This window comes from Sinocyclocheilus anshuiensis, unplaced genomic scaffold, assembly GCF_001515605.1.
Source record: "Sinocyclocheilus anshuiensis isolate Anshui unplaced genomic scaffold, SAMN03320099.WGS_v1.1 scaffold274, whole genome shotgun sequence".
NCBI classification, from domain to species: domain Eukaryota; kingdom Metazoa; phylum Chordata; class Actinopteri; order Cypriniformes; family Cyprinidae; genus Sinocyclocheilus; species Sinocyclocheilus anshuiensis.
The window spans coordinates 2,273,510-2,289,249 of record NW_015547698.1 but is presented as its reverse complement, the minus strand read 5'-3'; the positions used below and the strand labels follow the sequence as shown (position 1 = coordinate 2,289,249).

Here is a 15,740-nt window from a genome sequence, read left to right as displayed (position 1 = left end):
GTGTGGACCAGCTACTGTTTGGTTACCCACATTCTTCAAAATATCTTCTTTTGTGTTCAGCACAAGAAAGAAATGAATACAGGTTTGGGACAACATGTGAATGAGTAAATAATGACAGAAATTTAATGTTTTGGGTGAACTATCCCTTTAATGACAGGTGGCAACATATTTAGTAGCTACTGCCCCTTTAAGAGCTTCACGCGTTTCTCTCTCAACTGTTTACTTTCATTTTAGACATAACCAACTGTGTTTATATGTAAACCTTGTGTGTTTTTGACAGTATTAGACGCAAAACCATTCAGACGCAAAAGACAACTTAGTCCAATAATCAGGCGCTTTTTGACAGGCTCTCAGTGTGAGCGCGCTTCCTGAGTATGCGCTCAGAAAAGGCGCATGCAGAACAGCACGTGAATTAAATGTTTAACCGGTATTGCTTTAAAGCAGATGGAAATAATGTAGTTTTGTGATTGCGCATAAGTACAGTGTCCCGTGAGAGTAACTACCGCTGACCTAATGCTGATGTGAACATTATATTGAGACGGAGGGAGGCGCCAGAACTGCAGCTGATAGAATGTGCGCTGTAGCAGATACAACGATATTTCTTCAAAAGCAGATCGGGAGACATTTTAATCATCCACGATCAAAAATCGTCATATCGCACACCTCCAACTACCAAGTATAATCAATCTCACACACACAAACAAGCACAACGAAATCACTTCACACTATTAGGCAGCTGTGTTATGAACATTCAAAATTGTATCGCACGCGTGCTACAGTGTTAAATTTATTCATCGCACAGACCAGTTTTTTTGTAGCACGTGCGACATATATGTCGCACTGTACAGCCCTGTAACCATATATAATCTAGTATGTTATATGCATTATAATAAAAAATATATACACACACACATTATATTTTATATATAGAAAAATTATAATTATTATTTTTCTATTTTAATAATGAATAATTTTCAACACATACGTAAATAATAATACACTTTATATATATATTTATATATATATGTTCTGTTATGATTTTAAATTATATATTATATAACCATATATAATCTTGTATATATTATAACTAAACATTATATATATATATATATACAGTAATCCCAAATATATATATATATATATATATATATACACATTTGTTTTATTGAAAATGAATTGTCAATGATTTTTTGTTTATGATCAATGTGCTTTCCGCCCACAATCGTGACGTCACAATGGCCTGCCCGTGACGCACGCTGAGTGAACGCGTTGCAGTGGCGCTAGAGAGTAAGCGTCCATAAAACACGGCAGCGATGTCAGGCATTGTTTATTTTGCGTGCTTCGGCAGCTCGTTTAAACGCTGAAAATATCCTTATCGTTCCCTAGTTACCACCGGAATACACCAGTTCTGCTTTTCACGGGCTGTGTTAGTCTTTCAGAAAGCTGTTCATGCTGTTATCTGTGTAGTGGGAGCTGTGCGCGCGTCTCAAGGAGCTCCAGGAGGACTGACGATATTTTTAAATGGACATATTTTAATATTTATCCATCTGCTCGATACGGTAAGCGTTATATTTAACTGACAACTTATAATCTTGCAATATAGCTACCCCCGACGGATCTTCGAAGCGCGTCGCTTCCCTAAATCTGCTGCGCGCTTTGACGCTTGGATAAGCTGGAGGACAGCGACTCCATACTGGAGCACGGAGAGAAGATTTGTTTGATGTCCTCGTGAGGAAACCGAGCTGAAGATGTGGGTGAACCCTGGGGAGGTGTTGCTGGCCAGCGCGCTGTGGATGACAGAGAGAGCGAATCCTTACTTCATCCTGCAGAAGAGAAAGGGCCACGGAGACGGCGGAGGAGGACTCGCGGGTAAAGCCACGATTGCTCGATGAACCGCGCACGCGCTCATGTTGTGTATGATGACCGCTTATGCTCAGGTGTGTTCATTCATGCCTGCACTCTCAGGTGGACGCGTGCGGTTCGCGCTCACCTGTGTGGACAGATCACTGAGAAAATGGTCTAGGATTTACTTTCAAGCTATTTTCACTCAGATATTGCGAGCATTTTCAACAAATAATTACACAGAAACGGAAAGTAACACACAATTAAATGTCCAATTTAAATAAAAAAGACTGAAATAGTGTTTTCATATAACGCATACTCTACTAATCGTTTTATTTGCATCTTCGAACAATGTATTTATTTATTTATTTTTAAAAAGTATTTTAGCATTTTTCCAATTGAATACTTATTATTTATTATCAGTTATGTTATCAGCATAATTTGAAAATAACATGAATTTTAATATTTCATATTCATAATGTCTGCTTTTTGCTGTAATGACATGGACACGTTTGTGCAAAACTTGCTGATTCATGTTATCCAGCATATTTGATCATTTGTACAAAGAAGTTCCTTTTTTAAAATGCTGAAAAAAAAGATTAAATTAGATTAGATTTATTTGATATTGATAGAAACTAGGTTTCCAATCAGTTCTACATAGTTGCCCTCTATATATTAAAGGATTGGTTTGTATGTATGATTGTGCATAATATGAACCTACATGGATTTATACAGCCTCATAATCATATTATTTCCATTACTGCTGTGAACAGGCCGTGCGGAGATGTATAGATGCATTCAAACACCATAGAAATGGCTCATTATTGTTTCTGTGTGATGTTTTTAATGTGGCCGTGGTTGACCGAATAGCAAAATGGCCAAATATTGGCTGGTTAATCAGCCTGGCTGATATATGCATCCAATAACCCATTATAAAAGTCCTTCTAGTGAGATATTAGTGGCTCAGTAAGGTTCAGTTTATTCTCAATGCCTCAGGACAGGACACTTAGCTGGTTTGATGTTGTGTAATATGCTTTATTGACCTCACCTGGTGACCTGACCTGTATTTATAGCTTGGACAGGTGCAGTATGTCTGGCGTTCGCCTCTTTATCTCTGACTGACAGAAATCATGCTGGAGCCTTGAAGGGAATTCTTGCACAATAATGTGATTGTGGATATAACTCGGAGTGAATAGCAGAGATCAACGTTGTAAGAGCTGAAATGTTGCCGGTATTTGTGCGCATACCTCTTTGTGTCTGTCAGTGAGAAAAGACAGATGCAAAGCGTACACTAGCGAGGGAAGATGATGTCATTGTTACATAAATGTGTGAGCTGTGTGCCAGTGAGAGTCGGTGAGCCTGGCACGGCCCAGCAGACTGACCCGCAGAGTCTTGGGGAGCCGGCATTCGGCCAGGAGTACTAGAAACAAAGCCAATGTGTATGTTTGTGTATGTTTACATACATCAACCAGAGCAAATATCTTGTGAATTTTTATTCAAACATGAATTTTTATCAGAAGAAAAGTGCAATGGACAAAGACGATAATATGGGTTTCGAAAGATTTTCTCATTTGTTTCTTTAAATGAATTGCATACTGTAGGTTCATCCAATTTATTTTTCATTTATTATTTACTAGTGCTGTTAAACGATTAATCGCTTACAAAATAAAATGTTTACATAATATATGTGTGTGTACTGTGTATATTTATTTTTGGTACCGAAATTGGTACCGAGAACCGTGGATTTTCACTGGTATCGGTACCGAATACTGAAATTTTGGTACCGTGACAACACTGCAGCACACATACATATATTATGTAAACAACAACTTTTATTTTGGATGCGATTAATCGTTTGACAGCACTATTATTTACCCATGAGAATGAAAAATCACAAATGAGATCTCATTAATGTCTCGCTTGTTTCTCACTGACAGCTCTGAGAACAAATGGAGGCTTTTGTTTTGGGATTATTACCTGAATCTTACCAGAATATTCTCCCACATGTCACTTCTAGAGATCTCAACATTGTCTCAAACTGTGCTCAGGTTGTTTCTCATCAGATTCTTCTAAGAAATTCATTGAGCTGTGATCTCTGTATTATTTTTATAGCTCTATGCTCAACGGCCAATGCATTTGTGTCTGTTTTTGAGGCATTTTATGAGAAACATTTGAGTTGATTTAAGTTGATGCTTAAATGATACATGCTTTAAAAAAATTGTGGTGAACTATGAAAGAGCAACCTTTTAGCAATCAGATTGTAAGTAGTGCCTTTTTAAACCATCATAAACATGCTTTATTCCAATTTTTTGACTAAGACGCCCAGAACTGTTTTAAGAGATTGACTGATAATCGGTTTTACCGATATTTATGCATTTTTCCATAAACGGATATTGGCTTTGTAATATTGGATCCACCGATAAATGGAGAATTGCGTGCAAGACTGCCACAAACTTGTTCACAGGTAAAGAAACTTGCATTTGCCTTAATAAATAAACTTTATTTAACATAACTGTCTTAAATCCTCATTAATGAGGTGCATTACATAAATACTTGATATGTAGTCTGTGAAATAGAGACTCACAGAGAGTCGTGTAATCTGTCAAATCATGTCCCAGAGACATAACTTTACATAAATTAAACAGGCTTGAATGAGTGCATGATGGAAATAAAAAAAGAAGTAAAACAATAAATAAAAACAGGTTCTACATATCGGTTATCGTCATGTAAACATGCAAATTATTGGTATTGGTTATAAAAAAAAAAATCAATATAAGTCAGTCTGTAATTTTCATCCATTATCCAAAGGCCCAGTGGTTTACTTTCATCCAGTATGAGCCCAAACGTCTTTTCTATGGCTAAATACAGATGAAGTCAACAGCTCCGTTGTGTTTTTATGCCATTCAATACAGTTGTATCAGGTTGATGCTGTTTAGGAGAATATTGATTTTGTCCATGTGCTGGTAAGGCTGTTTTTGTCAGAGCGGAGATGAATTCAATTGAGAGCAGAACTCATTCTATATTTAGAATGAGAAAAGACAATGAAATGTTCCTCCTACAACTCCTTATCCAAGCATTCTAATAAGACTCGCAAGAATCGCAGGACAGATTGAATTGTGTTTCCCTGTTGGCATATATGTAGGCTATGTAGTGTAGTACTCCCTACTACACTGGTCAAAATGTGCAGTGTACAACAGAGCAGACTGCGTAATTTCTCCCATAATGCAGTTCGCTCGACTGGACCTTCCATATGCAAATGTTTAATATGCAAAGTGCAGAATTTTTATATTTTATAGACACAATAACTGGACACCACTTGGTAAATTAAACATGTTCACAATGAGGTTTTGTGATATCAACGGTTGTTGAAGCATTTATTGTTATTTATTGTTTCATATTTTTTAAAATAGTAGGCAATGTGTAGTGCAAACGGAGCCGTTTGCTAGTATTCAATTTGACTGACATTTTGACCATTAAAGGATCTAAACATTTCAGATTGACCTCTTAACTCAACACAAAGAATACAAACGTCCAGTGTTATTTTAATATTATTTATATACTATTATATTTTCAGTTTTCGTTTTAATATTATTTTTATTAATTTTGTTATGTACTTTAAATTTTTTTTTTATGTTTTTGTTTTTTATTTATAGTTATCTTTACCTTATTATATTTTCAGTTTTATTTTATTTATTTTACTTCTGTTTGCTGCCAAGGCAACATTTCTAATTTCCATTTAAGTTTATTTTACATATTATTTCTTAAGTGTATTATTTCTATTTTACTTTATTTCACCTTTATTTCAGTTAACAAAAAATGTTTCTTAATAGTTTTAATTTTATTGAACAAAACTGCAGACGTTAATGCTGCCTAGATATATTTTAACATTTAAAATTTATTGCTAGAGATGCACCAATCGAACGGACAGGGACCGAAATCAGACAATTTTCCGCATCAGTTTCAAAAACGAAAATCATTCCAATCAAAGCCACAGCTTTTCGTTACAGTTCAGTTTCAGTTCAGTTCAGTTTATTTATTTATCCCCGTAGGGAAAATACGTTTGCAGAATACTCACTCAGACGTTTAACAATTCACATCTGGAATATGTAAACAATAATTTAATGCTGATAAATCTACATTTAAAATAACCAGTCTAGCTGACCATCAGTAACTGCAAGAGGAAGAAGAATTTAAGAATTTAATTGCTTGGGGAATAAAAGATAATTGTGACCTGTTTTTAAGCATATGGGATATCTTCTGCCAGATGGTAAAAATTCAAAAGTACTGAATAAATCCACATTTTTGAACGAATCGAGTGAGTCAATGATTCAGTAACCCATTGCGTAAAACAGAAATTTGCCGCCACCTATTGGTGGTTTGGTTTCACATTTAAAAGTATCATTGCATTTTTCCCAAAATTTCTTATTTGTATGTTTAAAAAATATATATAAAACATTAATCTTATAAAATTATTTATGCATTTGCAATTTTACAGTGTAAATGCATTTACGGCACCTCTCAGCTTCATCAAACAGTCTGTGTAAATGCATCTAATGTCACTTCAGATGCAGCTTCTGTGTTTCCTGCAGTGGAAAGATGGAATTGTGGATACTGATTTCATTTGAATGGGACTCGCAGGCAACTCCTTTCTACCTCCTTCTAGTCACAGAGCACTTTATTTTGAGAGTTGTTCAAGTGAGAGAGAACATGTTTAATAATTTTTGTTTGTATATGCTGCCAAGTATAGTTCTTAGAAAGAAAATCGAAATCGGCAAAAATCGGTATCGGCAGGTCAAACTTACAAAAAAAAGAAGGGCCAAGAAAATTGAAAATTGCAATCGGTGCGTCTCTATTTGCTACCTGTTTTTTTTAATTCATCAGTTATTAAAAACGAAAACCCTAGAGTATGATCTTATATCCTGTTGCCCGTATTCATTGTGGAGTGTGAAGTGATTTCACAAGCTTGAAATCTAATGTGACTGCACCTTAATATAAAATAGAAAGTGTTAAATTACTTTGCTACTGTGTAACAGTGTGAATTTGAGCCGAAGTGTGTGAATATTAATTTTGGCAGGCGTTGCTTGGAAACCTTTTGGGACTGTCCGGTCATGCAGCTTAATTAATATTCATGATCCAAGAATAGAATATTTAATATTTATTGCAGAAGAAATTGAATTATTAAAGTTTAATGTTTAACATGTTTGTAAATTAATTATCAATAATATTAAAATATATCAATAACAAAATAATTAAATGTATTAATAATACAATTATTTTTAAATGTTTTTCTGAAAATACATCAATATATTAGTGCTGTCAAACGATTAATCGCGATTAATCGCATCCAAAATAAAAGTTTTTGTTTACATAATATATGTATATGTACTGTTTATTTATTATGTATATATAAATACACACACATGCATGTATATATTTCAGAAAAATATGTTATGTTTATATATTAAATAGATTTATATATAATATAAATTATATTAATATAAATATATACATGTAAATATTTTCAAAATATTTACTGTATGTGTGTATTTATATATACATAATAAATATACACAGTACACACATATATTATGTAAACAAAAACTTTTATTTTGGATGCAATTAATCGCGATTAATCTTTGACAGCACTACAATATATTATGATGCTTAATGAATACTATGTTAAGAAATATGTCAAATATTTGACAAAAGGCAGTTGTTTTGTTCCATCTGTCAAAAAAAAACTTGAAATACTGGAACTGGAAAGGTTTATTAAAGAATGAACTGAATGTTGTTGATGTGCACGCACACTCTTAAACAGCGCTCAGCGCAGGGCTCTGCGACTGAATAGATCATGTGATCCGTACAGTATTCTCAAATCTCTGCTCTCTTGCAACCAAGGAAACCGTGGCTCATCCGAGCTTATGAAAGCAGGAACAGAAAGTCATGTGTTCAGGAGTGGGATGTTATTGCACATTTGGGCTCCAGCAGAAACGGGTAGCCAGATTTGTTTGGAGGATCATGATTCACACACTCAAGTCTGGCAAAATCTGTGGTGTCAAAAACGGCTACATGTATGTTTACCTTCCTAATGCATATTCCTGGTCTTATTGTGCATGATTCATCAGTGTTCTCTGCTAAATGTACTTTTTCATGTTCAAACTGGCTGAACCTGCCCAATCCGCACTGGATTGTGAAACCGTGTTGCAGGTTTTGTGAAAACGAGTGCTAGAGATGAAGAGCTCCTTCTCTGATCTGCAGGTGTCTTCATTCGTCGTGTCTGATGCTCTGATAGCGATGTTAACACATTCTCGCCCTGTGGCTTCAAAGCCTGCGAGTCTTCAAAGTCACTAACAGCGGTTGCAGGCTCACCCAGGGGGGGTTTACAAGCAGCAGCTTTTTAAGGAATGATGTGTTTTGTTTGTTTGTTTGTTTTATCGTGACCCAATCTACACACAGTTAGACTATCATTTTGAAGCTGTATCTCAGTGTGTTTCTGTTTGTTTGTTTGTTTGATTTTTGAAGTACATATATACACACACTACCATTCAAAAGTTTGGGGTCTGTAAGTTTATTTTTTTTATTTTTTATTATTGTTTTGAAAGAAGTCTCTTCTGCTCACCGAGGCTGCATTTATTTGATCAGAAATACAGTAAAAACAGTAATATTGTGAAATATTATTACAATTTAAAATGACTGTTTTCTATGTGAATATATTGTAAAATGTAATGTATTCCTGTGATCAACACTGAATTTTCAGCATCATTACTCCAGTCTTCAGTGTCACATGATCCTTCAGAAATTATTCTAATATGCTGATTTGATGATTAAGAAACATTTCTGATTATTATCAATGTTGAAAACAGCTGTGCTGCTTCATATTTTTGTGGATACATTTATTTTTTTCTGGATTTTTTGATGAACAGAAAGTTCAAAAGAACAGCATTTATTTGAAATAGACATTTTTTGTAACATTATTAATGCCTTTACTGTCACTTTTGATTAATTTAATGCATCCTTGATGAATTAAAATATTAATTTCTTTAAAAAAAAAGTCTTACTGACCTCAAACTTTTAAATGTTAGTATATACAAATCAAAGAGATGTAAAATGATGATTATTATTATTATTATTATTATTATTCAGTCAGAGGAACCATCATTTTGGCCAAACAGCCATAGTAACCAAGCAGCCTGAAAATCTTTCATGTAAAAACTAAAATTAATTGCTTTATTGAAACAGACAGTTTGAATTGATTCATGGAAATGAATCAAATTTACCAACTGTAATGCCATTTTTGCTGCTAAAGCTTAAATCAGGCACAATACCAAATCATCATATTCTTAATGCTCTCATGCCTGCGAGTCCCAAGACAAGGATCACAAGATCACAACACGAGTTTAATGATGTGGTCATTAGGAAACAATATTTTACAAACAACTCTGGAAATGTTCTGGAATATTATATACTGATTTCTTAACTTTATACTCAAACTAAAATGAGTAACTGAAACTTGGCCTAAATAATTTTTTTTAAATATATTTCCAAGGCCAAGGCCGATATATCAGCCGATATTTGGCATTTTGAAAATATCGGCATCGGTCCATAAATTTTTCTGTTTGGCCGATTGAAAAGTTGAAAAGTTTTCAACTTCTGCCGCTAGGGATGGGCGATTCCCCTTATTTTGTTTTCGATACGATACCGATATTTTTCAAGGCAGTATCGTCGATATCGATTCCGATTCGATACTTCTGCACTAAACTTCTAAATTATGAAATTTATTAGACTTTTATTTTGACGGCGCTGAGAACGGCAGCGCCTGAGCGCACACCGCTCACATTCTCCCTCTTGTTCGCTGTCGTCGTTCAGTTCGGTCTAATATGGATAGAACTCTATCTAATAATCAGATAGAACTGTTAAAGAAAGGAATTAAAATGTATACAAAAAGTATTATAACAATTGCTTTAATATTATTAGTAACAGAAAGGCAAACTTTATAATACTTTCTCATTTGCCGTCAGCATTCAGCAAATACGCATTTACATAATTTTTAAACAAATCTTTGAATGACTAATGAGCATTTAATTTCATAAACCTTGCAGACTTAGTCGAATTTAGTTGAGATCCTGTGAAGTGTGCATTTGTATCCTGGCATCGGCATCGGCTGTCAAAAAACCCATATCGGTCGACCACTAAACTTGAATAAAATATTTAAAATGTATTTAAAAAAATATATAAATATCTTTTTTTTTTTCTGTGTGTCTTAAGTACTGTTGATTTAGTCTATTGTAGGCTGCTGATCTCCAGTGGTCATTCTGAGTGTATGTTGTCTGTATTCTCACAGGTCTGCTGGTTGGCACCCTTGACGTGGTGCTGGACTCGAGCGCCCGTGTGGCCCCGTACAGGATCCTCTACCAGACCCCCGATTCCCTGGTTTACTGGACCATCGCCCACGGTAGCATACTGCCTCCGCTCTGGAATATTCCCTCTCATCCCGTCTGCTCCCTGATGGCCGCTCGCTGCCGGAGCATTACCTCATGCCCTAGTGCCTCTAAAGTGCAATCTGAAGTGCACTGAAATCAATGTCCACTTTTCTTTCAAACGCTGCTCGACTGAACATGATGTTCACTCACTGTCTCCACTTTTAAAGTTCAGTTTAGACGCTGAAAACTTCATTGTAGGAATCAATGTTTTAGCAAAGATGGCGTTTGTTAGGAATCGGTATTCGTGCAGGACTAGGAAGAGTGTGGTGAATGTGCAATTAAGAGCACTTATGATGAGAGCGGCTCTGCTTAGAGTAACACAGTGAACTGAAACGGAGATGGATTGTGTTACAGCACTTCTACATTGGTAGATATATTTTGCTCAGGCCTACATTACATTAATTGCATGTGAAGAAACAGAATTAGTTGTCGCAATACCAAAATGTTAGTAGTTAGAGCAATACCAGTAACATTTCTCTAAAAATTTTCAGTAAAGATTCTCGGCACCAGTTTCACTACAAAAACTACTGCACTACTATTGTTATTGCATCTGTTGCTCTCTTTTATTTATAGTTTTAACTTGATTATTTTCATTTAGATTATATTTTTAATTTACATTTTATCTTATAAATCTGAATACAGATAACATTTATTTAAATGTTACTTCAAATTGATAATTCTAAATAAATAATACATTAAAACAATGGCAAGTAAGGCAAGGCAAGGCAAGTTTATTTATATAGCACATTTCATACACAATGGTAATTCAAAGTGCTTTACATAAAAGAAAAGAAAAAAATAATCACAACAATAAAACAAGGAATTTAAAAACTTTGAAAATGATTTAAAAAATTGATTTAAGAGGTTTAAAATTAATTTAAAACGGTTAAGAATAGAAAACGATTATAAAATATAGTGCAATCAGTTTGGACGTTGCACAGTAGCCTTTAATATTTTTTCAGTTAAGTAAATATTGTTGTAAAAAATACTGTTAATGAATAAATAGATTCTGCTATACAATTTGTGTAATAGTCATTTATGTTAATTACATATATTACTGCAAATGAATAATTATAAATAAATAATACATTAAAACAATTAAAAAACACACACACACATATATAGACTTTTTTTTAAAGCAGTATAAATATCATATCATATTAATAAAATCAACCCAGTATAGATTCTGCTATAGAATTCTTGACATGTTAGATATATTTGCATAAGAGTGATTTATGTTATTTACACTTGACAAAACATGTAGCTTTGTCAGAATACCCAAATTTTTGTAGTCAGTGGCAATACTGAAGAATTTTCATGATTCTCGATGCTAATTTCTATACCACTACAAAAATGAACTTGATATCGAGCCTCTTAACTATTTCACTATTTTAATTTAATATTTAAAAAATATTACCTTTAATCATAAATAAAAATGCACTGATTTAAATATTATTGCAAATTAATAATTCTAAATAAATAATACATTAGAATACATGTTTAATTGTCTTTTTAAAAGCAACATTTTCTTTTTAAGAAAAATTACATTAAATTCAAAAAACCTATTTCAATAAAAAAAAAAAAATGCTTTAAGTTTTTTAGTATCCAATTTATGGAGGCATATTAAAGCTTCCAAAGTAGAGCAAAAATACATACCTGAAAAACCATGATACTTCAAATAACGTGTCTTTAAGGGATGTTAAACACAACATGGAGTTGAATACAAGATGAATATATCAGTAAGATTTGTATGGTCGTCCCACAGTATTCATCATCATAGCGTCGAGCCCCAGCCTCGAACATTATGTGTGAAGCCAAAAGAAAGCGCTGGCTTCCCAGAGGAGCGGAGAGTGCTCTGTTTCTGAGCTAATCTGGTTTACAGGCAACTGCGAATGCTGGTTCATATTTCACATGCTGTTATTTTGCTAGCTGCAAGACATTTGGTAAATCTCTTTATTTAAGGCGAGAGACCCGTTTGCCTCTTCTGAGATGTGCATATGTTCTGTGAAAAGCTTTAGCATGACTGTGCATAGGCACTTTTTTTATTTAAAATGTATTTTCTAGAAATAATCCTAGGCTGCATTTACAGTGCATCAATATTTTGAGACTGATGCTAAAATAAACAACTAAATAAATGTATAAATATATATATATATATATATAATGTAATGCGTAGTATTAAAAATGCATATACTATAAATATAAAAGTGTAATATTAATGTTAAATTTACTATTTAATATTAATCTTAATATTTTTGTTTAATATTTAAATATATTGTTGGTTAATTATATATATTGTTATTAATTATATATTGTAATTTGTCAGACATAAACAACTAAATTAAATTTAATGTTATTAAATTAAATTTAATGTTATTATTAATATTAATATTTAATATTAAAGAAAGCCCCTCAATCCAGTTTGAACAAAAAATTTGCATGCATCATCCTCAGACCCTCATGACAAAAAACTGTTTTGTTATAGCATATATATATATATATATATATATGAACAAAGGTGTATCACTGTGAAGCTTTTCTTCACACACATACATATATATATATATATATATATATATTAAAGCTTAATATTAAATATTAATTTTAACACTTAATATTAATTGTTGGGGGTTTTTGTGTTCTGCAACTGTGTTGTTGTTTTGTTTAGTTTTTTTGTGAGTTTTGGTTAAACAGCAAATGTAGCATGGATAGTTAGTTTTTAAAATAATTGTGTATTTCCATCTTTACATAATTGCGGGACACTTGTCACAGAACGAACTTAACGAATCGTTTGGTTTGCCAGTAATGTGTTTGATTTATTGCCTGAGGAGAGCTGTGCTAATACAGAGCTAATTAAACGATGAACCCGGACCCATCTGCTGTTCAGTTCTGAGCAAATGCAGTCGCTGCGGATAAAGACTTCAAATGAAATTCATTATCGTAAATGTGTGGATTAGTATTATTTGATGACACAGAGGTTTTTGTTTCTGGCAGGGAGCTCTCGTAAGGAGGTCACGGAGAACTGGGAATGGCTGGAGCAGAATCTGCTGCAGACGCTCTCCATCTTCGAGAATGAGAATGACATCACCACCTTCGTCAAGGGCAAAATACAGGTTACACATTAGCATTTCACACACGCTATTCATTTAATTGGTGCTTTAGTGCTTACACGTGTCTGTCTGTGTGCTTGTGTGCAGGGCATTATCGCCGAATACAACAAAAGCCATGAAATCAGAGAGGATGATGACACAGATAAGTTTAAGGAGGCCATCGCTAAGTTCGGCAAGCTCTTCGTCATGCCGGAGGAGGAGAAGCTGGTGAACTATTACTCCTGCAGCTACTGGAAGGGCAAGGTGCCTCGGCAGGGCTGGCTGTACCTCAGCATCAACCACCTCTGCTTTTACTCCTACCTGCTCGGGAAAGAGGGTAAGTTCAGCTACCGATGGATATGATGTGCAGCAACACATCAGGGCTGGGCCTTTTTTCCAATTGTGTCTATTGTGATGTATTGTTTTGTTTTAAAATAGAGGAATCACAGTTTTGAATAAAAATGTCAGCAAATGTTACAATTTGACATGTTGACAGTACGCCAGCGATAACAGTTAAGAGCAAGGACCGTAATGTAAAACATATTGGCTTTGTGTTTTTGCATTTAAAAACACGAGATGCGAGCAGTGGAATGTGGAAAAACACCATTTTTTATTCATCAATAGTTTTATATTATTAAACTGGTTACATTATTGACGTTATTCCCTGAGGTGAGTAGCAGGGTTATTATCGTTAACACAAATTTAAAACTAAAACCATAAAAAAAATAAAAAAAAAAGTAAATGTGAACTAAAATAAATAAATTAACTATAAATACATTTTCACAATTTTAAACTTTTTCATTTCTCATTTTCGTTTAGATTAGCTTTAAGTATTAAAATAAAACTAAAATAAAAAAGGAAAATGAAAAACTATAAAGACATATTTAAAAAAAAAAAAAATACACAAACGTTTGTGTCTTTTCCCATCAGTAATGAATGTAAAATAAAACGAAAAAAGAAGACTGTTACTCGTGAGTGCGGATCATAATTTCCTATACTAAGTAACTTAACAGATTGACGCACCAAAATAAAAAGATCAAGTAACGGAAGAGCGCAGTGCAAACGGCCTTGTTAAAATTTTTGATAAAAACATCAAACAAAATTATGAAAATCTAAAATTAATAAAAGCTAAATTACTAATTCAAAATATTAACAAAAATATAATAGTATATCAGTGATATTAAAAAATAACACTGATGAGTAGTTTTTGGCCTCGTACACACTGCAGGTAAATTCGGTTGTCATTTCACCTTTTAGTGCTTAATCCTGTTCTGTTCACACACAGTTCAGTAATTTACGGCAGTGACAACCACATGCTACAAACGAATTAACTCCAGAAAAATGCAGGTAATGGCAACCATATTTACAGGAATTCTATGCAGTGTGAGGAACCGAACTGAACAGCTTGTTGTTAATAACATATTTAAACACGTACCAGTGTTGCCAGATATTGCTATAAAAACCGGTAAATAAGATCCAAGCGCGTTATCTTGGAAATAAGCCACATACCAAAATATCATGACCTGCACCTGTCTACTTTATTAACTACTTAAAATGGATCGCTTTATTAGCCGAGCCGAGCCGAGGCTAAACAACAAGCCCAAAGACGCTTAATAAGCATTGTTTATAACAAGAGGTCTTGGCAACCCTCCAAGAGCGCATTCTGCAAAGCAGCCTTCCCAACCAAACACAACGGCTTTGTTGACGGTGGTTTAGTTAAAATCGCAGTACATAATGAGTCTTTAGTCGTTGTAATATTACTTTTGTAAAAAAAATAGCGGATACCAAACATGCAAGAAGGGAAAACTTTAATTACAACAATGCCAATCATTGCAGTTTTGAGAGTGAGTTCTGTTCCACATGCACACAAAACTGTTCACTAGGGGATTCACTCCCATATTTAAATGCGGTTGTCACTCCTGACTCAGTGTGAGCTACGGTTTGTTTCAGCTAAGCTGGTGATCCGCTGGGCTGACGTGACTCAGCTGGAGAAGAACGCCACGCTGCTGCTGCCGGACATGGTGCGCGTCAGCACACGCTGCAGCGAGCACGTCTTCTTCATCTTCCTCAACATCAACGAGACCTTCAAACTCATGGAGCAGCTCGCCAACATAGCCATGAGACAGCTGCTGGACAACAAGGGCTTCGAGCAGGACCGCTGTCTGCCCAAACTCAAGAAGAAGTCGCCCAAGAAAGTGTCGGCCCTCAAAAGGTCTGTGACCGCAACACTCATGAAGATAAAGTAGATCAATAAAGATAAAGTGATGCTAGAAAACTGGTGTTAGGAGGCAAATTAAACATTTACAAAGTTATAAAGATTGATTTAATA

The 15,740-nt window shown here is 34.3% G+C and overlaps 1 protein-coding gene across 1 annotated transcript in view; it reads left to right on the top strand.

The window, feature by feature from the left end:
• The first annotated feature begins 1,275 nt into the window (after window positions 1-1,275).
• LOC107703841 (TBC1 domain family member 9-like) overlaps window positions 1,276-15,740 on the top strand; it is a 31,601-nt gene continuing 17,136 nt past the window's right edge. The window contains 5 exon segments of the mRNA XM_016506602.1: window positions 1,276-1,869; window positions 10,184-10,294; window positions 13,317-13,435; window positions 13,520-13,748; window positions 15,362-15,623. Of these exon segments, the coding sequence (XP_016362088.1) occupies window positions 1,749-1,869; window positions 10,184-10,294; window positions 13,317-13,435; window positions 13,520-13,748; window positions 15,362-15,623 (842 nt within the window). The 5' untranslated portion in view covers window positions 1,276-1,748.